Source organism: Bos javanicus, chromosome 12 (assembly GCF_032452875.1).
Source record: "Bos javanicus breed banteng chromosome 12, ARS-OSU_banteng_1.0, whole genome shotgun sequence".
NCBI classification, from domain to species: domain Eukaryota; kingdom Metazoa; phylum Chordata; class Mammalia; order Artiodactyla; family Bovidae; genus Bos; species Bos javanicus.
Genome location: NC_083879.1, coordinates 33,288,826 through 33,312,807, shown reverse-complemented (window position 1 = coordinate 33,312,807; position 23,982 = coordinate 33,288,826). Strand labels below are relative to the sequence as shown.

The window sequence follows — 23,982 nt, the reverse complement described above, 5'->3', positions numbered from 1 at the left end:
GCTTGGAGTGGACCTTTCGTCCGGCCAGGCTACCGTGGGGAAGGGAGGGAGAGGGTCATGGCTCAAGTGATGCAGACTCTTGATGCTCTTACTGAGTTTTAGTAGACTGATCATCTTCCTTGCCTTTTGGATAATTTTCAGAGAATTCACAGAGTTGTGTTTTATAGTTTTGCAGGTTTGGTTTTTTGAGGGTGAGGAGCACATCCAAGGAGCTCTTCACACTACCATTCTGAAAGTGGAACCAACTCTTTGTCAGCGTGTTACTTTGCTATATTGTTATCACTTGAAAATTTTGCTCATTTTTTTTTTTTTTGCTCATTTGTTTTATAAGGAATGCCCTTAGCAGTATAATGGACATAAACACACACAACCAAGGCTCAATTAAACAAAATATATTCCTAAGATTAGGATGGAGAAGGAAATGGCAAACCATTCCAGTGTTCTTGCCTGGAGAATCCCATGGACGGAGAAGCCTGGTAGGCTGCAGTCCATGGGGTCGCACAGAGTCGGACACGACTGAAGCAACTTGGCAGGCAGCAAGATTAGGACATGTTGTTAGTAATAGCCAATAAAAATTAAATCTGGTTAAAGGAAAATAATTGTATTTCACACCTTAATTTGTGGCTATGAGCCAATTATACATCAGTAACACACTTCATAAATATAGCTCCTACTTCTGGATCTATTTATACACAAACCAGTTTGGCAAAACAGTTCACACATAGTGTTGTTTGGAAAACTGTAAGTCCGGAAAAGGAGACCTAGTCCAATAATAAAATATAAGGTTAAATTACTATACGGCCTGTTGGACTTGTTACAGTTTAAATTGAAGCATAAAGTTTGAGAAATGAAAGCAATAAATATAGTAGACCAAAGTTTCAAACTCACTGACAGAGGGAATCTATGACTCAGTAGAACTGTTGTGCTTTCTATCAGCCCTCCTGGCTCAAACATTTATTAAAAATTAACAATAAAAGCACTAAGTTACAAGTTATACATGTTAGAGGCAAGGAGAATGGGCTCTAAAGGCCATCTGTTAAATGTTCAAACTACAATCTGTTAACCAGATTATACTATTAGTTTAGGTGAATATATATAAACCTATGTTTTTAATCCTACTTCTGCTTTCTCTATCTGTAGACACACACACACAGAAAACAATGAAGTTACTACCATGCTCCAGCATTTTTGCGGGCAACCAGAAGAGAATGAATGAATGGACAATAGCATTTATACATTGAATCCAAAGCACCTAAAAGAAAACAAAGCAAGAAAATCAAGATAGTATCCAGGTCTAACTCTAAAAATATGTGATGTTATAAAGTTTATTTGCTGTGTGAAACACAGTTACAAAGCTAAAATGTCTTCCTGGAGACTAAAAATTTCCATATCTTTAGTCTCCTTTTAAAAGAAATGACTGTGAAATTATAGGATAATATCATTTGAAAAACATATTTAATAAATATAAATATGTAGAATTCAAAGATAATGTATTTATTATAAAAACATATAAAGGCTTTAATTATCTAGCAAAAAAGAACTAATTTAAAGAAATAATTAAAAAATACTTTCAATCTTTAAATTACTTAAATATTAAGTACTTAAGTACTTAAAGTACTTAAAATATAATTTAATATCATATTTTATATTATATATATATATAACATATTTAATAAAATATTTTATATTTATATATATTTTATATGTATTATTTTATATTTTATACACCCTGTACTTTTATATCTATGCTCTGCCTGTGGTCAAAATAATGTTTAATATACCATTTACAGGCATACCTCAGAGATATTGCAGATTTGGTTCCAGACCACCACCACAATGCAAATATCATAATAAAGCAAATCACGTGATGCTTTTTAGTTTCCCAGTACACATAAAAGTTATGTTTACACTATATGTAATCTATTAAGTGTGCATTGTCTAAAAATAATGTATACACATCAATGAAAAGGCTAGCCATCATCTGACAACACAGGTTTGCCACTAAACTTCAATTTGTAAAAAAAAAAAAAAAATAGTATCTGCAAAGCACAATAAAATAAGGTATGCCTGCACAATTTTCTTAAAGGATATCTCAATAATATAATATCTCTGGGATCAATCAAAGAAGGGTGCACAAGGTGAGAATGTGACAGAAAAATAACAAAAACAAGTCTTTGTTCATTCAATTATAAATACACCAGTTTTTTTTTTTTTTTTCATGCTTGCCAGGAAGACTTACAGATAAGGGACTAGAGGGAAAAAAAAAAAAAGAGTGTGGAAAAAACATCTTTGGCCCAAAGCACAAAGCAGCTTTTAGGAAAGAAGGTGGTTCAAACACAAAGTTAATGTCAGACTGGAAAACCTCAGGATTCACGGAACCTTAGGTAGAATGCAAAGAAATATGGCATAGGGCTGCATTCCTTGTTGTTTTTAAATTATTTTTCCTAAAGCATCAGAAAGGAAAGAGACAAAACCTTTTGGAGGGAAGTTGAAAGACCGGCAATAACCTTCTGCTTACCTTTATGTTGAAAATATCACCTGTCTGAGAAATTCTGTAGAGTTGTGGGTACCTGAGCAGGCTCTCCTGACTACAACACCGTTCAAAGATTCCGAGAGTAAAGGGTGGCAGTGACGTGAAAATCTACATAGGAAACAAGAACCTATTAAAAAGAGCTTTCAGTCTGTATCTGAGTGAGTGCTGTGCCAATGTCATCTTCCTGGCTCTGATGATGTCATCTTCCTGGCTCTGATAATGTACTGCAATTACTAAGGTATCATTGTGCCGGAAGCTGGGTGAGACACCTGGTGGTTGTCGTTTAGTCCCTTCTGTTGTGTCCAGCTCTTTAGAAACCCCATGGACTTCAGCCTTCCAGGCTCCTCTGTCCATGGGATTCTCCAGGCAAGAATACTGAAATGAGTTGCTGTGCCCTCCTCCAGGGTATCTTCCCAAACCAGGGGTAGAACCCAAGTCTCTTACATCTCCTGCATTAGCAGGCAGGTTCTTTACCTCTAGAGCAACCTGGGAAGCCCTTATTATGGGACTGCTGCTGCTGCTAAGTCGCTTCAGTTGTGTCCGACTCTGTGCGACCCCATAGATGGCAGCCTGCCAGGCTCCCCCGTCCCTGGGATTCTCCAGGCAAGAACACTGGAGTAGGTTGCCATTTCCTTCTCCAATGTATGAAAGTGAAAGGTGAACGTGAAGTCGCTCAGTCGTGTCCGACTCTTAGCGACCCCATGGACTGCAGCCTACCAGGCTGCTCCGCCCATGGGATTCTCCAGGCAAGAGTACTGGGGTGGGGTGCCATTGCCTTCTCCGTATTATGGGACTAATTCATCCTTATTGTTAAAAGTGTGACTTACGTAAGGAATTTCCCCAGTATCTTGTGTAATAGGTCTTCCCCAACAGGCTAATGGGAATACAAACTGTTCCTAGCCCTGAGAGAGCTCCAGAAATCCAGCCCGCTGCTTTCCAGTGGCTTCCCTGGTGGCTCAGACAGTAAAGAATGTGCCTGCAATGCAGGAGACCTGCGTTTCCCTTAGTTCTGAGTACACTTTTCTCATGCACATACAGATAAATCCTCAATCAGAGGCTCAAGGGAACAGCTACACATTTCCAGAAACACTGTCTCTGTATTTCTCTGTGTCTGCAACTCTTTCCCTCTCTCCATTTCTCAGTGCAGTTTGCCTGCCTCTGATATTCTGTCTGGCAAATTCTAGCTTTCTTGGCTCACTGAACTCCACCCTCTGTATCTTCAGCTCAGTAAAGACAGCCGGGCTCCCCTGTGGGCCCATCTTCCTTCACTTTGGCCTATAAACAGGCCTGCTCTTGGGGATCACGCAATGAGCCGCCTGGCATCTAGTGCCTGAAAACTATTGTTTCATACATTTTTTCTGCTATTCTAGTTTTTCTGTAGGAGGGTAATTCCTATAGCAGTTAGTCATGCATAAGCAGTAGCAGAAATAATATAAAACCTCTAGAAGTAGCATGACAACTCATATAAATTTAGTTCTCAAATAAGTAGACAGACTCCATCTCCAGCATTGCCAGTAACTATTATTTGGAATGTCCTGGTCTTCATTTTTTTTCACCTGTAAAATATACTTGTAATGGGATGAAAGTTAATAAGTCAATGGATATTTAATAAGCGTGTCATCATATTTTATCCTCATAATTATTTAAATTTTCCACTGGAGTTCCACTTGGCAAGATTCCATTGGTCAGTAGCTGTGGCTTATGTATTCGTAGGGATTGTTCTCATCCAGAGGAGAGACTCTGCCACTCTCTACTCCTGTCTCTAATGAAACTTCAAAGAAAGTTTATCAATATTTCCCTTTGGGACCAAGAGCCTGGCAGAGACAACTCTACACAGGACCCAAGCTTCCCTGGTGTAGTGCTCTGACCAAATACACCCAGCCACTGGCACTCCCATGACTGTAAATATGCATAGCAGCACTGAGCACCCAATGACTTCTATTCAGTAACTTCAGGCTGTTCTGGAATTTCAGCTCCCAGAGGACAGACCTTTAGGAGTAAGGGCACAGAGCATGCAGAGTATAATGTCACCGCAATAACACAGTGCACGAGAGAGGTCATGGGATACTTGCTGGGAGCCTCATTTTTCTGTTACGTTTCCTAACTTCTAACCCTTTGGTGGAATAATAACACAAGAAAAATAAAGCAAAAATTAAAAGGTCATGTGGGTAAAAAGCCACTCAGCTTTACTATTTAATAAACATCTAGTTTTTGAATTCAAAATAATTCAAGTAATGGTATGGGATTATTTATTATTAGAAGATTCCATTAAAATGGAAAATTGTATTTACTATAGGCTTGATATAAAAATTCAGCATTTGGTACAAGCACAGTGTGTTCTATTTCCGTAAATACAAATTTTCTACCAAGAGGCTTAAGAGGACATTGAATTACACTATAAACACACACACATACACACAGACACATAGAGATAAATGTAAATTATATGTATTAAGTGCAATGGGTTTTAGGAAGAGTTCAGCAATTTTTACTTGACTTAAAAATACGAAAATGTTGTACAGCCAGAGTTAGAAAGATTCTGAAATATCAATATTATAAAAAATACCTTGCAAATAAATGTGTGTGTATGCTTGCTAAGTCTCTAGTTGTGTCTGACTGTTTGCAACCCATGCACTGTGACCCGCCAGGCTCCTCTATCCATGGAGATTCTCCAGGCAAGAATACTGAAGTGGGTTGCCATGCCCTCCTCCAGAGGATCTTCCCAACCAAGGGATCAAACCCGTGTCTCTTACATCTCCTGCATTGGCAGACCGATTCCTTACTACTAGCGCCACCTGGGAAATATCATGTAGTTACTATAAAATGATCTGCAATGATTGAAACCATGTGTGGGGAGTTTGTGCTTCTGCAGGATGTGTGGCAGCAACAGAGGCCCTAAAGATGTATGTGAGCCATGGATGCAGATGAAGGACTTAGCTCCGCATCCCAGACACAAACAGTGCAGCCCCGCATGCCATCAGAGAGAGAGAGAGGGAGAGTGCTTACTCACCACATTGTACAAGCTGATGCACCAACGTTCAAATATAATCTGCCCAGAAAATCCATTAACAATGGCGAACCAAAGCTGAAAGAGAAGGAAGCCAAGTGCACCGCTATGTCAGTGCTGACCTACATACACTCATATAGGAAAGTCACTCTGGAAAACAATTTGGTATACACTTACCATACAACTCAGCAAATGTACACTTGGACACTCTCCTTAGATAAGTGAAAACTTGTGTTTACACATAAACCTATGCACATGTTCAGAGCAGCTTTATTCATGATGGCTCCAAACTGGAACCAATCTAAATGTCCTTCGACAAATGAATAGTGAACAAGTGACAGCCACCTGTGCCGTGGAGTACTACACAGAGGTCAAGAGGAAGAACGATTGCTCGTGCAGCAACTTGGATGGATCGGAAACGAGTTATATTGAGGGGAAAAATGCAGTCTCAAAAGTTACATGGTATATGATTGCACTTTTAGAGAATTCTTGAAAGAACTCCGTTACAGGAAAAGAGAATAGATGAGCTACTGCCAGTCAGAGTGGGTGTGAATATACAGAGGTAGCATGAGGCAGATCCTGCGGCGATGAGGCGAGTTTGTATCTTTCATTGGAACAGGTCTGTATCTTGATTACTCTGGTAGTTACATGAGTCTACACAGGGATAAAAGGACAGAGAGTGACACGCCTGCACACACACACACATGTGCAAAGCTGATGAAAGCTGGATAAGTTCTGAATGAGTCATACCAATATCAGTTTCCTGGTTTCAGATTATCCTGTGGTTTTATATGGTGCTATCTTTGGGAGAAACTCGGTGAAGGATTCACAACAACTCTGGTAAATATTTTTTATAACTTCTTGTGATCTATAATTATTTCAAAATAAAATGTTTAAAAATGTGTTTCCACAGCCAAATTTCAAGCTTACACAGATATTTTTAAAGTCAGGATGGTAGTTAGAAGATTCACTCCCATATTTTGGCTATTGTAGATAATGTGCCCATCAACAGATGAAGAGATAAAGAAGATGTGGTATGTATATACAATAAGATATTACTCAGCCATAAAAAAGAAAACAATTCTGTCATTTGCAACAACAGGGATGGACCTATAACGTATTATGCTAAGTGAAATGTCAGACAGAAATACAAATACTCTATGTTATCACTTATGCGTGGAATCTAAAAAAGACAACAAACTAGTAAATATAACTAAAGGAAGCAGACTCACAGATACAGAGAACAAACTAGTGGTTACCAGTGGGGAGAGGCAAGTCGGGAGGGGTGAGAAAGGGGCATGGGAATAAGAGACACGAACTACACTGTGTAAAATAAGTGTGTACACTTGAAATGAATATAATACTGTAAATCAACCATTAAAATGAATTTTAATCCATTAAAAACTAATAAGTAATCATTTTAAATTCAATAAGTAGCAAAGATATATTGTTTAGTACAAGGAAATACAGCCATTATTTTATAATAACTTTAAGTGGAATATAATCTGTAAAACTACTGAATCACTATGTTCTACACCTGAAACTGTAATATTGTGAATCAATGATCCTTCAGTAATAAAAGATTCACCCCAAAGTCCCATTACCCTTATACACGACACACTAGAGAAAACACGCTTTCTCAGAGGCAATAAAGGCATGACAAACACTCAGATTCCATGAAAAATGCAGTTATGGAACTCTTCTTTGGTCCACTTTCAGGAAAAAAAGAGGCCCTGCTGCCCGGTGCTCTGCCAGTGCAGAGGCTGGGAGCCGGGGCAGGCGGAGGGCTGGCTGCAGCATGGGAGCCACAGCTCCGCAGCCCCCAGCACGGAAGGAGAGCGGGTACAGGTTCTTTCCATGTTATCTTCTTGACATGGAAGCAACACTTATGAGGTTTTCTTGTTCCACTTGCTTTAGCCACCAGGGCTAAGTACAGCCGAGACAAAAGGAAAGAGCTGGTGTTTGGAAGAACAAGGCCCATCCCGGCCCCTAGTGGGATGCTAGGAAGACAACAATAGCCTTGGAACCAGATTTCCAGCGTCAGGAGGAAAACAGTTCAAAAACCCAGAGATTTCTGATGCCTCTGATCACTAGAAGGATCTGGAGCTGGCAGAGACACACTTTGGTTCGAAATAGGACTTGCTTATTTTTTTAAACAACAGATTAAGTCATCGTGATGTTGTGACATATTTTGCTTGCCATTTTTTATTAAATCAATTTTATGTGAGCCACAACTTAAGGCAGCATTATGTAACAGTACTTAGGGAGATAAATAAGGAAAACGCTAAACTATCAAGCTCCACATCAAAGACAAGACCTCACACCTCAAGGAAAGAAAGCATTCCTTACCTCGATGATGTATAACACGACATTCTTATAGAAACAATACAGTATGCATTTGGTCACTCGAAAATAATTCCAAGCTCCATGAACCAACAGAAGCTTCTCCAAGTAGCTAAACTAAAAGACAGAAATAACGATCAATGAAGTTCAAAGGAACCTACCATTTAGTGACAAACCCCACAAAACGTCATTTTCCCAGGGTTTGCACCTTAGCAGTTCCCACTCCCGAGGACAGAGCAGAATGAAACCTACTCCCAGACAACCTGACATGACTGTTCACTATAAAGGAGTTTTTCAGATCTCTGTGAAATTAACTTTTCTTATTATTAAAATAAATAAATAAACATCACTTTTCTACCCAGCAAATCTTGCTTGCATTTTCACTTGTCACATACAAGGCTTAGAATTTGATCTGATCCACGTCTAGGACCTTAATTGTGAGAAGGGACTCAGAATTACTTAATGAAATAAGATCCTGGAAGCAAGAACATCAGTCACTGATTTTTCTGTCTGATCAGGTGCATGTAATAAAGTCTTATAGGAATCAGTTCCCCCCATTTCCTATAGTAAACATATAAAGAGAAAAATTAAAGTTAAAAAGGAGGTAACATGTGATTTCTGCAGCACCCCTCAGCTGCTTTCCCTCATCTGGGTTTTCCTTTTCTGTAACACTCAACATCTTCAAACTAAGTGAGCAGGGCTCACTGTTCACCTTGTTCACTGATGGATCCCAAACACCCAGGAACATGCCTAGGGTGTGAGAGGCATTCAGTAAACATTTTTTTTTAGGATGAATGAATATTCAGGAGCATTATTCTACCAAACAAGGCAATTTAGTAATTTAGTGACTATGAAAATTAAATACTGACTTTAGAGTGACATAAGTTCGTATACATGGGGGAAAAAAACCCAGCTTTTCAAAAAAGATTGCTCAAGAGTTTGGAACAGGATGGTCAGGATGGGGAGGGACATGATGAGTCATAAGATACATAGCTACACTGAAACAAGTGAATTCAAGAGGGATGGCTTTTGTTTTCACCTAGAACTTGATATGAAAAGTCATTATAGACAACATTACTATTTTTGGCTTTGCAATGATTTATTTACAGGGAGAAAAAAAGGACATTCTAAGTCAAAGTTGTATTTCTTGGGATGGTTTTAAAACATTAAGAAGTTTAGAGAGGAAGAAGGGAAAAATTTACCCTTTTCTGAAAATAAAAAGATCTAGGCTGTGAGCAAAGTGTTACACTGGTCCTCTCTGAGGAAGTGAGAGTCATGTGCTGCAAGAGGTGAAAAGGAAAGACAACAGACCCTCGGCAGAAGCCCATCTAAGGGCGGGGGGATGGGACAGACATAGGAGAATGTCCGCTATGGCGCTGAGGACAACATGCGAGGGAGTATGAAATGGCCCACACCATGGCGGACACCCTCTCCCTCTCTCCAGTCAAAGTTACTTTCAAGGAAAAGTGAGACAGAAAACATCTGATGGGGCTCAAAGTGGTTTCCTTAACCTGAAATAGCCTGTTAATAAAAAGGGGGGCAGAGCATGAGTCAGACCAGTGGCTTGCATCAGTGCCTGGCTTCGTGAGGGGACTTAGGTGGGTGGAAGGGAGAAAAGAAAGCCCTGGGATCCCGCACTTTCTGTCTGATCATGATTGCAGCTGCAATTCTAAACCCCTGCAAGATATGGTATAAAAAGAGAAGTGGCAGAGGAACTAAAGCACCTCTTAATGAAGGTGAAAGAGGAGAATGAAAAAGCCGGCTTGAAACTCAATGTTTTAAAAACTAAGATCATGGCATCCAGTCCCATCACTTCATGGCAAATAGAAAGGGGAAAAGTGGAAACGGTGACAGATTTTGTTTTCTTGGGCTCCAGAATAACTGTGGATGGTGACTGCAGCCACAAAATTAAAAGATGCTTGCTCCTTAGAAGGAAAGCTATGACAAACCTAGACAGTGTATGCAGAGACATTACTTTGCCAATAAAGGCCCATATAGTCAAAGCTATGATTTTTCCAGTAGTTATGTACATATGTGAGAATTGGACCATAAAGAAGGCTGAGCACCCAAGAAATGATGCTTTCGAACTGTGGTGGTGGAGAAGACTCTTGAGAGTCCCTTGGACAGCAAGGAGATCAAACCAGTCAATCCTATAGGATATCAACCCTGAATATTCATTGGAAGGACTGACGCTGAAGCTTCAACACTTTGGCCACCTGATGGGAAGAGCCAACTCATTGGAAAGACCCTGATGCTTGGAAAGACTGAGGGCAAGAGGAGAAGGAGGCAACAGAGGATGAGCTGGTTGAAGGGCATCACTGCCTCAGTGGACATGAATCTGAGCAAACTCTGGGAACAGTGAAGGACATGGAAGCCTGGCGTGCTTCAGTCCAGGGAATCACAAAGGGTCAGACACGACTTAGCAACTGAACAACAAGTTTAAAAGAAAGGGTTTCCCAGGAGACTCAGTGGTAAAGAATCTGCCTGTAATTCAGGAGAAGCCAGAGACACAGATTTGATCCCTGGGTCAGGAAGATTCCTTGGAGGAGGAAATGGCAACCCACTACAGTATTCTTGCCTGGGAAATCCCATGGATAGAGGACCCTGGTGGGTTACAGTTACGGGGTCGCAAAGAGTCAGACACAACTGAGCACACACACAAGGTAAAACATAGTGTTTAGAGATGTACAATTGGATACATTGTAAAGACATAGAGGGACTTTAAGATGCACGTAACTACGTGAAAGGAGCCAGTGTGAAAACACTGCTGTGTGATTCTAACTAGACATTATGGAAAAGGCAAAACTACGGAAGCAGTAAAAAGATCAGTGGTTTCCAAGAGTTACTGCAAAGGGTGAAGATGAATAGGTGAGGGTTTTAGGGAAGTGAGGCCGCTCTGTGTGATACTATAATGTGGATACATGTCATTGTACATTTGTCCAGACCCATAGAATGTACAACACAAGGGAAAATCCTAGTGTAAACTATGGGCCTTGGGTGATAATGACCTGTCCTGTAGGTTCATCAGTTATAACACATGAACTGCTCTGGTAAAGGATGTTGTTAACAGGGAAGGCTGAGGGGGCGGGGGCTGGGGGTGTACAGGAAATACCTGTACTTTCTGTTCCATTTTGCTGTGAACATAAAACTGCTCTAAATAAACAAAGCTGAATTTTTTTAAATGTCTCTCAAAAGGCAGTAGTATCTCCATAAGAAAAAGTGTGTGTGGGGGGGAAAGAATAGGGATATTTTAAGTCTTTGTCAAGAGATACCACAAAGCAAAGCACACACAGATTGGAGAGACTGGGGACCTGGTTATATGAGCAGAACTACAGAATCTTAGCAGCAGCAGTTTTGAAAACTTCCAAGCTGGAAAGGGAAGGCCTTTACTGCTGCAAGGGCTTCCCAGGTGGCACCAGTGGTAGAGAACCCTCCTGTCAATGCAGGAGATGTAAGAGATGTGGGTTCGATCCCTGGGATGGGAAGAGCCCCTGGAGAAGGGCAAGGTAAACCATTCTAGTACTCTCGCCTGAAGAACCCCATGGACAAAGGTGCCTGGCAGGCTACAGTCTAGAGGGTCCCAAAGAGTCAAACACAACTGAAGCAACTTAGCTTGTATGCATGCATTACTGCTGCAAAATGCATCAGCTCAAAACCAAGGAGATAGGGTAGAACCTCTGCATTCCATTACAAGCTAATCACTAAATGGATGTTGCCCATAAGTTTAGTTTAGTTAGTTCAGTTGCTCAGTCGTGTCTGACTCTTTGCGACCCCATGAATCACAGCACACCAGGCCTCCCTGTCCATCACCAACTCCCGGAGTTCACTCAGACTCACGTCCATCGAGTCAGTGATGCCATCAAGCCATCTCATCCTCTGTCGTCCCCTTCTCCTCCTGCCCTTAATCCCTCCCAGCATCAGAGTCTTTTCCAATGAGTCAACTCTTCGAATGAGGTGGCCAAAGTACTGGAGTTTCAGCTTTAGCATCATTCCTTCCAAAGAAATCCCAGGGCTGATCCCCTTCAGAATGGACTGGTTGGATCTCCTTGCAGTCCAAGGGACTCTCAAGAGTCTTCTCCAACACCACAGTTCAAAAGCATCGATTCTTTGACGCTCAGCCTTCTTCACAGTCCAACTCTCACATCCATACATGACCACTGGAAAAACTATAGCCTTGACCAGACGGACATTTGTTGGCAAAGTAATGTCTCTGGTTTTGAATATGCTGTCTAGGTTGGTCATAACTTTCCTTCCAAGGAGTAAGCGTCTTTTAATTTCATGGCTGCAGTCACCATCTGCAATGATTTTGGAGCCCCAAAAAATAAAGTCTGACACTGTTTCCACTGTTTCGCCATCTATTTGCCATGAAGTGATGGGACCAGATGCCATGATCTTAGTTTTCTGAATGTTGAGCTTTAAGCCAACTTTTTCACTCTCTTCTTTCACTTTCATCAAGAGGCTTTTTAGTTCCTCTTGGCCCATAAGTTTAAATTACACATAATGGCCCATCTCTAGGAACCCTGCCTCCCAGGGGAAGCTAAAATACCATTTGGTTCAGCTCACAGCCCACCTGTGAATGGCTGCAGGGAGAAAGAAGTTAACACATCCCCCTCCAGAGGCTGACCAGAACCAGGACTTTATCCCCTTCCCTTTTAGTATAAAATAAGCCTGAATTCTGACTCAGGCAAGATGGTTCTCTGGGACACCAGTCCAGCATGTTCTCAGTCTGCTGACTTTCCCAATAAAGCCACTACTTCTTGCCCTAACAACTCCTCTCTCCATTTATCAGCCTGTTGATCAGTGAGCAGTATAGCCTTCAAAGAGGTGCTGATAGCTTCAAACTGAAAGCAGCTTAGAGACTGGGCCAAACTTTGGGGGTGGACCCGAGGTCTTCAACACTCCCCATGCCCAGCTGGCCACCCTCACCACTGACCTGAGCAATGGCATAATCAGAGTTGTTGGTGGCCAGCATGCCTTCATTCCCGCTGATGCCAACACCCACATGGGCCGTCTGGATCATCCCCACATCGTTGGCACCATCCCCAATGGCCAGGGTGATGGCCTTCACCTGCTTCTTCACCACATCCACTATCTCAGCCTTCTGGAGGGGAGATAACCTGAAAAAAAAAGAAAGAAAGAAACAACCATGTTTTCTTGTTTTATTTTGGTTCATTTTATTCATCCTGTTCTAAAAGGCTTTACAAAGGAGTCAGCAATAATCCACATACAGTCACATTTAAATGGCAGTTACTGGTAAATTTTCCAATTCATTCATTAATTTCTTTACAGATATAAGGAAGTCCCTACTCATCACTCATTTATTCACTCAGTCAGCAAGTTAGACACACACTTCTATCAAAAACAATAAGGGCACACAGGGTTTCATATTCCAGTAAGCAAATGACCTCACTTATCATTCTCTTCCTTCAAAACAACTCCTAATAACTAATTTAAATTTAACCTTTTCAAACTTCAGGTGAGATTATTATAAACTGAGTAGATAGGAGGTTTCTTTGATTAGAACATGCTCCAAAATTTAAGGCAGAAACACAGTTGGAAAAAAAAAAACAACTTCGCTTCATAATGAAGAGAATACATTCAGTTAACATCACTACATTATGGGTATAATATAAACATTTTCTGAAGTACAGGAGGTCAGAAACCATTTGTAAGTCTAGTTCTCATCAAGAGACACTGATTCTTTTACTGGAATACTTGCACTGATAATAGCTTCACCATTTAGTCTGATGATCACTTTCATGTTTAGACTATGATATTTATAGAGGGAACAAACTAATAAATTTAATTAATCTCAAGTCTGATTCTTCATGTGAGTGCATGCTAAGTCACTTCAGTTGTGTCCAACTCTTTGTAACCCTGTGGAGTGTAGCCCACCAGGCTTTTCTGTCCTTGTATTCTCTAGGAAAGAATACTGGAGTGGGTTGCCGTGTCCTTCTCCAGGGGATCTTGCCAATCCAGGGATTGAACCTATGTCTCTTATATCTCCTGCATTGGCAAGTGAGTTCTTTACCACTAGCATCACCTAAGAAAGCCCCTGACTCTTCATATCTTAATTTAAATCTTAATTCCATCCTCTTGGCACTCAAGTTCTCCACATATCCTCAAATTCTTCACTCAGTCCTTAATGCAGTTCTGCACGCTTTACCAAAGCTCCAAGTCAGTTCTGACCAGTTAAGAAGAGAACTGGATGATCACTATTCTGATTTTGGATCTTCTCACTCATGTATGAAAATATAGCCTAAAATAACATTAGTCTTATAATAACTATCTGTTAACTGAGCAACAGTCAATTAACTCAATAACCACTCATAAATTCATTTTCCTCTAGGTCTCAGTGGTTTGGTTTCAAATTTACCTCTCCATGTAAATGACCAGGGCCTCTGTTGTACCTGGACTTCCCTGTGGCTTAGACGGTAAAGCATCTGCCTGCAATGTGGAAGACCCAGGTTCCATCCCTGGGTCAGGAAGACCCCCTGGAGAAGGAAATGGCAACCCACTCCAATACCCTTGCCTGGAAAATCCCATGGATGGAGGAGCCTGATAGGCAACAGTCCATGGGGTTGCAGAGTCGGACACGACTGAACGACTTCACTTTCCTTTCCTTTCCTTTGGTTGTGCCTGAAAGATTTCTTTCATTTGACCAATACATTAATAAACAACATACCAAAATAATGTGCCACTGAAAAATTATAAACTGCTTTTGAGTAAATCTTAAACCTGACAAGTAGAATTAAATTCAGATCTTGCATTTCAGTTTGAGTGTATATTTTCCCAATAAGGTAGTTTGTCTATGAAAAAAACTTATATTTCCATGTTTATATTTTCTTTCCATAAAAAATATGAAATATAGCAGGGAAAAAACCAACAGTGAATATATTCTTACCTACAACATAATACTGTTCTGCACGAGAGGGCCAAGTTAAGGAAGCACTTCCTAACTTCAACATGGAGGGCATATTTCAATGTTTTACCATCTATGATTAGGGCCAGGTCATTTTCTTTACCCAACAGTGCTCCAAGATCTTGGCAGTTCTGACTAATCACTTGTTGTGTTGCCTGAAACAAAGAGGGGGAGATTATCTTTTACCATTTTAAATATAAATAAAAAGACCTTGAGACAGGGTGCTCAGGCCAGGTGCACTGGGATGACCCAGAAGGATGGGATGGCTGGTGGGAGGGGAGTTCAGGATGCAGAACACATGTAAACCCATGGCTGATTCATATCAATGTATGGCAAAAATCACTACAACATTGTAAAGTAATTAGCTTCCAACTAAAATAAATAAAATTTTTTAAAAAAGATAGTAGATTAAGGCATATGTGTACCTCCTTGTTCCCTTTGAAAATCTCACAAAAATTAAATTTAAAAGTAGATAAATAACATGAAAGGATGCTTGAGATCATTAGTCATCAGGTAAATGCCAATCAAAACCACAAGATACTACCTCATACCCACTAGCATGACTAGAATTTAAAAATCAGATAATAATGTGATGATGAGGATGTGAAGAAATCACCATTCTCATACACTGAAGGTCAGAATGTGAAATGGTGCAGCAACTTGGGAAAATAGTCCAGGAATTCTTCCAAAAACTAAGCACAGAGTCAGTGAATGATCCAGCAATTCCACTTATCAGTGTATATACACTCAAGAGAAATGAAAACATGTCTGCACAAAAATTTGTACATGAATGTACAAGCAGCAGCATTATTCATAATTGCCTAGAAGTGGAAACAAGCTGATGAATTGATAAATAAAGTGTATACATACAATGCAATAGTCCTTAGCTATTAAAAAAGATATGAAGTACTAATGCCTGGTACAACATGGATGAACCTTGAAAACATTATGGTAGGTTAAAGAAGCCAGTCACAAAAGACTGCCTATTAAATGATTTGATTAACATAAAAGCCCAAAATAAGTAATTCACTGAAACAGAAAGTAGAGGAGTGTTGTTTAGGGGTGGGGCAAGGAGGGTCAGGGAGATGACAGCTAAAGGTACAGAGTTTCTTTTGCAGATGATGAAAAGTTTCTAAAATGATTCTGCCATTGATTGCATGTATCTGTAAATACAGGAAAATCCCTTAAATTATATTAAGCAGGTTAATTTTATGCCATGTGAATTACATCTCAATAAAGCTATTTTTGAAAAGGCGTATAAGTAGGAGAATTTTTACTTGGAAAATATGGAAAAGTGCTAATAGCAAAGAGGAAGTTCAGAGAAATTTGGGGAAATTTTTTAAAGATGGGAACAGAATAATGGGGTGAACTTCCATAAAATTGGGTATCAAGGTTCTAAGGGAGAAGGAAATATGCCCAGAGCATTCTCCATCGCAAAAGCCTAGCCTCTGAGGTTAAAAACTTTACCAGAGCCTTATCCCACCTGGAGGGAAAGTCATTTACCCAACTCCAACCCCATGTGGTCTCCTTGTCCCACCTAAAGGGAGAAAGAAAGCACTAAGAAACACTTAAGACAAAGGGGTACAGTATCTCTTGAAGACTGAGATTTAACGTAAGATTATAGAGCTTCCCTGGTGGCTCAGACGGTAAAGTATCTGCCTACAATGTGGGAGACCCGGGTTCAATCCCTGGGTCGAGAAGATCTCCTGGAAAAGGAAATGGCAACCCACTCCACTATTCTTGCCTGAAAAATCCCGTGGACAGAGGAACCTGGTGGGCTACTGTCCATGGGGTCACAAAGAGTCGGACACGACTGAGTGACTTTACTTCACTGTAGAACACTTCCCTGCCCACATACCTTAACACCACCCCCAAAGGGCTGTAAAAACACTGTGAAAAACACTGTAACAGAAATGAAAAATATCTTTTATGGACTAAACAGTAGACTGGAAACAGGTGAGGAAAGAATTAATGAACTTGAAGAAATGTCAATAGAAACTTCAATGGCACCCCATTCCAGTACTCTTGCCTGGAAAATCCCATGGACGGAGGAGCCTGGTAGGCTGCAGTCCATGGGGTCGCTAAGAGTTGGACACGACTGAGTGACTTCACTTTCACCTTTCACTTTCATGCATTGGAGAAGGAAACGGCAACCCACTCCGGTGTTCTTGCCTGGAGAATCCCAGGGATGGCAGAGCCTGGTGGGCTGCCATCTCTGGGGTCGAACAGAGTCGGACACGACTGAAGTGACTTAGCAGCAGCAAACTGAAGCTCAAAGAGGAAAAGAAGAGAAAAAAACAGAACAGAATATTCAAGAATGGTGGGACCATTCTAAAGATCTAACATACAAGCTGTTGGAATACCAGAAGGAAAAGAAATAGAGAACAGAAGGAAAAGTTTGAGTGCTAATAACTGAGAATACTCCAAAATTAATTACAGACACGAAACGAAGACCCAGGAAGTTCAGAAGACACCAAGCAGGGTAAATGCCAAAAATCTACACCCAGGCATGTCATAATAAAACTACACAAAACCAAAGACAAAGAGGAAATCTTACAAGAATCCAGAGTGGAGGGAAGACCTTAACTGTAGAGGAATGAAGGTAAATGACAGACTTCTCGGCAGAAAGTTTGCAGCCAAAAAGAGAGTAAAGTAAAATATTTAACGTATTGAAAGAAGAAGAAATCCCAACCTCAAATTCTATACCCAAGGAAATTATCTTTCAGAGTGAAAGAGAGATAAAAACCTTCTCAAACTAAAACTGAGAAAACTCCTCACTAGCAGATCTGCTCCGTAAGAAATATTTTAAAAGATTTTAGAAGAATAATGATCTATGTCGGAAACTCAGATCTACATTTTTTAAAAAAGCAAGTGTGTCAGAAAAGGAATAAATGAAATCTATTTAAAATTATTTTAAAATGAGTCTAAGAAAATTATATAGTAAAAAATACTTCATAAAACTAGCCTTTTAAGGGTAAGGATGTTCAATATTGGATTCCAAATTCCTTTCATTCTTGCAATGTAAATGCATTGATCTTTTCAAACTTTCATAATGACTGCTATACAGACAAAATTTTTTCCATTATAAAAATGAAGGATCTGAGTCCTGGATTTGGTGTGACACCAGGGGGGTGGGAGGGTGGTGGTGATTAAAGGACTAGACTAACTCAGAGGGAAGAATAATGAGAGCCACGGATGACAAGGAATAGAAAACCAGTAAAAATTTTAGCTTTGTGAAAAGAATCTTGGGACAAACCTAGACTTCCCAATGGAATTGAGTGGGAGTTAATGGCAATCTTATGTAGGTTTTAAGGAGTTGAGTAACCTTCAAGTAACAAGTTGGTTACATTCATATTAAATATATATTTAAAAATTACTTACCTCTAATGAATTTGCATTCAATTGGATACGAGGCATTTGACCTGATAACAGTTTACAGGAATAAGCTACAAAGAAAGAAATAAAGATGTCATATATCTTTTAGATGTCATATATCTGAAGGCTCCAGTGCCTTACATGAGCTCATTAAAAAAAAAAAAAAGCCTATTTATATTCTTCCTTTATCATACTTTCTGCCTCATGACTATTTAAAAGCCCAGTGGCTCAGCACAAAAACTGAGCAAGAGGTTGCAGATGGATAAATTTCTGATAATTTTGAAAATTAAATTCTGTACATCTATAACTGATGATTCTTATGGGAAAAAATTTCTAAAATGATTTAAATCTTCATACAAATCAGTTTTATGAGAGTTGGAATTTAATTTAAATATAAATTTATACAATATCATTTTAATGTTTTCTTTGAAATTTCCTGAAACTTGTGTAGGTTTCAGTAACAAAAGTAGTCTCCTGATTTGTATATAATTCAAAATGCCTATATGTATGTATTCCACTGTAGTCAGCACAAATACAAGGAGAAAATAATTTTTCAAGGCTCTTCATTGTTGGTTTATCTGACACTTCCTATCTAAGGTGTTCTTTTCCATAGCATATGATTGTCATTAAATTTCAATTTTGAAACTTGTAGGTATTCGCTTTGCCTTGCTATATTTTTCAAAACTAGATATACTAAGCTTTTCAAAGAATTCTAGTGACTTCCTGACATGTTTTATTGTAATGTCCACTTATATTTTGTAGTAAGTTACTGGGGAAGTTAACTGCCTGAATGCCGGCAGCTCCTGTCCTACCACTCAGGTTAAAAAGTTAACATTTGTGCAGGTGCTCAGGGACACAAACCAGACATAGACAGGCAAGCCAGCTTCCCACCAAGGATCCTGGTGCTGCCCCCATGAGGATCCCTCTTCCCTGAAGCCACTGCTGCCCGCACTGGCTGAATCCAAACAAAGGCTGAAAAGTTTCCATGTGTTATGACCAAAATGCAAATCAAATCAGCATGCAAGTTCTGAGTGCTTACTGGCACCCAGCTTTATGCTGGGTGCAAAGGAAGATTTACAACAGAATGTGTGATAAGTCTCTTAAAACCCAAGGAAGCAAAGCTAACACAAAAGAAAAAAACCACGCACACATTCATTGGTAAACCAAATGTAACAGTACATATGCTGCTGAGGTCAAGAGGCCGCAGATCCATGTCAAATCATGTTATTAGAAAACTTTCAGAAGCGAATAGAACTAGAAGCTGGTCTAGGAAATATGTTAAAAATGTGGGACAGTAACCTCTGTTTTCATTTCTTGCTGTTGACAAAAAACAATCCTAACATATTTGTTTCTGAAAGTAAGCCTCCTGCTAAATTCTTAGCCAAATTTTGTTTGGAACCGGTGTCCAAGACTATATGTAGCCTTTTAACTGCACCATTTTAGCCAACTTTAGCTCCTGGAGAGGTGATGGTAGTTAAAACTGCCACAATATTCATAAAGGCAGGAGCTAACATCTACGAAGCCCTCACTCTATCCAATACACCAGCCAAGAAAAACCTTCACAGACTCCCTTCCACATAATTATCACAACCAGCAGAGGTACTGCGACTGTTTTAATAATGAGAAAACAGGATTAGAAAAGTCCACAAAGGCACGGGCTTATAGAGACAGAAGATTCAGGTTTGAACCTTGGTCTTTATAACTCTGAAGCCTGACTTTTCAACCACCATGCTTGCTATGCATTTCTCTTCAATGATGTTGGCTCTCAGAACCAGCTCTCAATCTTTTTTCTCTTTGAATTATTCCTCAGCCATTCGAACTCATGAAAGGAACACGAAAGCTCTCTAACAAAAGGCTATTGCTTTTCTGGGGGTAAAAGCAAGAGCTCAGAAAGCCTCTAAGAAAACAAATTATATCAGCATACACTAGGCAAAGTTGACTGATTCTATCTTTCAACTGGTCTCCTCTGCATGAGTAGCCTCTAAGGGGAGCAGTAAAGTCCAATCTGAGAAGGAAATGGCAACCCACTCCAGGATTCTTGCCTAGAGAATCCTGTGGACGGAGGAGCCTGGTGAGATGTTGTCCATAGGGTTGCGCAGAGTCGGACACGACTGAACCGACTTAGCATGCATGCGTGCATTGGAGAAGGAAATGGCAACCCACTCCAGTATTCTTCCCTGGAGAATTCCAGGGACAGAGGAGCCTGGTGGGCTTCCGTCTATGGGGTCACACAGAGTCGGACACGACTTAAGTGACTTAGAAGCAGCAGCAGCAAAGTCCAATCTAGAACCCAGAACTTAAGGTTAGAGGATAGCAAGCTGCACTCAGTCAACAGACATGTACTGTTTTGCCCTTACAACATGTTACACATTAAGCAACGGTTATAAATCAGGATATTTCAAATCAAAGCACAGAATTCTGATTATCTTCTAAGAGCTAAAAACCTGTGCCAACAGTGGGTACTCATTTCCAGAAGGCGTGGCTGCTCTGGCTGCCCCTCCGGGGGGCCAGGGCTCCCCCATGGTCTCCCCCTCCAACGTGTGTGTTGCCTTTTCCCCTACACATGTATGATTGTCCTCTGCCCACTACATGTGTACGTTGCCCTTCACTCTAGTCCTGCTGGTTCTTCCCCGTGTTTTCAATCCCTGCTCTAAGAAACTGGAGACAGTTTCCCTTCTTTTTTCAAAGGCACCATGGTTACGAAACAGTCGTTTGAAAATGGGTACAATTCAATAAAGCAGTTATCTAACATGATCCAGTTATTCTGAGTAAGGGGTCCTTCACGTGAATTGTAGATTTCTGGTAACAAAAATAAGTCTCATTCTATAAGGATAAAAACTCTGCTTTTAACAGTAACCGCTGGGTCTCATCTAGGTTGAGTTTCAGTCCTGAGCCAAAGAGACTGTTCAAGTTTCAGGTAAAACCAATGGTTTCAGGTAGTGGGCCTGGCAAAGATGTAACTGAGGAAGGTGGTAAGAAAGCAACTGTCCCTTTTTATGGTGCCGGGCCCGCTGAGCCTCTTCACAAGATACGCACTAAGTTACTGTGGTCATTGAGTGCATGGTTCTCAAGGAACATGGCAAGGCACATTAAAGCAGAAACGTGGGAGAGCTGGAAAAAGGAGATCATGTGGATGGTATGTTTTCAAATGTTTGCCGGATGGATAAGTGACTGCATGGTGGTTGGACCTGCTTTGTGAGTCTTTCATATTACATTAATATCTAACATTCCCAGAGGACTTGCTAAGTGTTTTGCAACAACTTCACGGGAGTTACCTCAAGGCACTCTCACAACAACTCTATCAAGTAAAAACTATTATCATCCCCAATTTGCAGGCAGGAAACTGATGTTTAAAGATGAAATAGCTCCTTCAAAGACAACCAACACTTCATCAATTCTGTTCTCTTCGGGCTACCATGCTAGGTCTCTGCTCCCTTCACAGTAAAACTCTTTGAAACAGTCATCTACTCTCACTGCAGTCGTATCAATGAGGGTTGACAGATTAACCCACCAAATGTACCCCAAATTTATACTGGCCCTTGAAAAATGGTGGAGGTAGGCTACTAACCCACACACAGTCAGAAATCCACATGTATCTTTACAATCAACACTCCATATCTGTGATTCTTGGGCTGCAAGGAGTCCCTTAGACAGCAAGGAGACCAAACCAGTCAATCCTAAAGGAAATCAACCCTGAATATTCATTGGAAGGACTGATGCTGAAGATGAAGCTGCAATATTTTGGCCACATGGTGCACAGAGCCAACTCATTGGAAAAGACCCTAATGCTGGGAAAGATTGAGGGCAGGAGGAGAAGAAGGCAAAAGAGGAAGAGATGGTTGAATAGCATCACTGACTCAATCACCAGTAGTCACGTATGGATGTTAGAGTGGGACTATGAAGAAAGCTAAGTGCCAAAGAATTGATGCTTTTGAACTGTGGTGTTGGAGAAGACTCTGAGAGTCCCTTGGACTGCAAGGAGATCCAACCAGTCCATTCCGAAGGAAATCAGTCCTGAATATTCATTGGAAAGTCTAATACTGAAGCTAAACTCCAATACTTTGGCCAACCTGATGTGAAGAACTGACTCATTGGAAAAGACTCTGATGCTAGGAAAGATTGAAGGCAGGAGGAGAAGAGAAAGAGAAAGGATGGATGAGATGGTTGGATGGCATCACTGACTCAATGGACATAAGTTTGAGCAAGCTCCAGGAGTTGGTGATGGACAGGGAAGCCTGGTGTGCTGCAGTCCATGGGATTGCAAACAGTCGGACACAACTGAGCTACTGAACAACAATCTGTGGTTCTGCATGGTGCAGTACTGTCATACGTGCCATTGAGGGGGAAAAATCTGAGTACAGGCAGACCCATGAAGTCCAAATCATGTGATTCAAGGATCAAATGGAGTCCTCCTCAATATTCCCCATTACATCCCAGTACAAATGACTGCCATCTCTTGTATAGACTTCTACAAAGGTGTCCTAAATGACCTCTTGCCTTCCATTTAGTTCAGTTTCCACACAACAACAAGAAGATATTTTTAAAACACAAATTATATCACTCTCCTGCTCAAAACCCTACACATTTCTTCCTGCGGCCTGACAAGCTCTCACCTCTGCTTTGCTCCCCATATTCCACCCATGTTGGCCTTTCCATTGCTGCTCAGACAAGACACCAGAGCCATGTGCTCACCATACGTTTGCCTGAAACTTTCCTAGTGATTGCTCCTTCTTCCAATCTGGGTCTCTGCCTCAAATGTCACCTCCCTAATGTGTTTCTGTCTCATTACTCCTCTATCCATGACTATTCCCTGCTTTGTTTTCAGTCTTAACACTTACTGCAATAATATTACAACAGTTGGTGATTTGCTTGTTAATTCTTTGTCTTGTCTTGTAGATGTAAGTTCCTTGAGGACAGAGACTTTATTACTCAATTTTTCATTCCCAGATCCTAGAATTTTCTGGCACCATAGCAAGCATTCAATATTTGTTAAATGAATGAATATAGAGTAGACAAATTAGCAGAAACATAGTTTAAAGGGTGTCTGATGAATACAGGGTCATTTCATAATACATGTTAATCCAACCAGAGCTGGATACCATGATAATCATGAAAAAAATAATAATTTCAATCCCTTCTTATGATCAAAATTTACATATTCACGGCTAAAAGTTGATTTTAAAACTCCTTTTCCTTTTCTAAATATTTATTTATTTGGATGCAATGGGTCTTAGTTGTGACATACAAACTCTTTAGTTGTGGCTGCTGCTGCTGCTGCTAAGTCGCTTCAGTCGTGTCCAACTCTGTGCGACCCCAGAGACAGCAGCCCACCAGGGTCCCCCGTCCCTGGGATTCTCCAGGCAAGAACATTGGAGTGGGTTGCCGTTTCCTTCTCCAATGCATGAAAGTGAAAAGTGAAAGTGAAGTCGCTCAGTCGTGTCCGACTCTTCGCGACCCCATGGACTGCAGCCTACCAGGCTCCTCCACCCATGGGATTTTCCAGGCAAGAGTACTGGAGTGGGTTGCCACAGGTGGGATCTAATTCCCTGACCATGGATCAAACCCGAGCCCCCTGCATTGGGAGTGCAGTCTTGGCCACTGGACCACCAGGGAAGTTGCTCAACTCCTTTTCCACACATCTGAACCCTAACATACCATCAAACAGTGAAATAATAATAATAATAATAAAACTATAAAGTCAAACAAGTGACATCAGAGCTTAGGAAAAAAACTAACTCAATATTTTGATAATGATTAAAATGTTTATGAATAAACATACAATTCAAACACAGATATTCGGAT

General features: G+C 40.5%; 1 protein-coding gene across 3 annotated transcripts in view; it reads right to left on the bottom strand.

Moving 5' to 3' along the window:
- The window catches only part of LOC133258393 (phospholipid-transporting ATPase IB-like), a 96,085-nt gene that overhangs the window by 19,206 nt on the left and 52,897 nt on the right, over positions 1–23,982 (bottom strand). For 2 of the 3 annotated variants that reach the window (XM_061434929.1, XM_061434930.1), the window contains exons 24-30: positions 18,187–18,251; positions 14,788–14,960; positions 12,817–13,000; positions 7,890–8,000; positions 5,544–5,618; positions 2,519–2,641; positions 1,174–1,252 (exon numbers count right to left, since the gene is read on the bottom strand). In XM_061434929.1, the coding sequence (XP_061290913.1) occupies positions 1,174–1,252; positions 2,519–2,641; positions 5,544–5,618; positions 7,890–8,000; positions 12,817–13,000; positions 14,788–14,960; positions 18,187–18,251 (810 nt within the window). The remainder of the gene's footprint in view (positions 1–1,173; positions 1,253–2,518; positions 2,642–5,543; positions 5,619–7,889; positions 8,001–12,816; positions 13,001–14,787; positions 14,961–18,186; positions 18,252–23,982) is intronic. The other variant, XM_061434931.1, reaches the window with a different exon arrangement.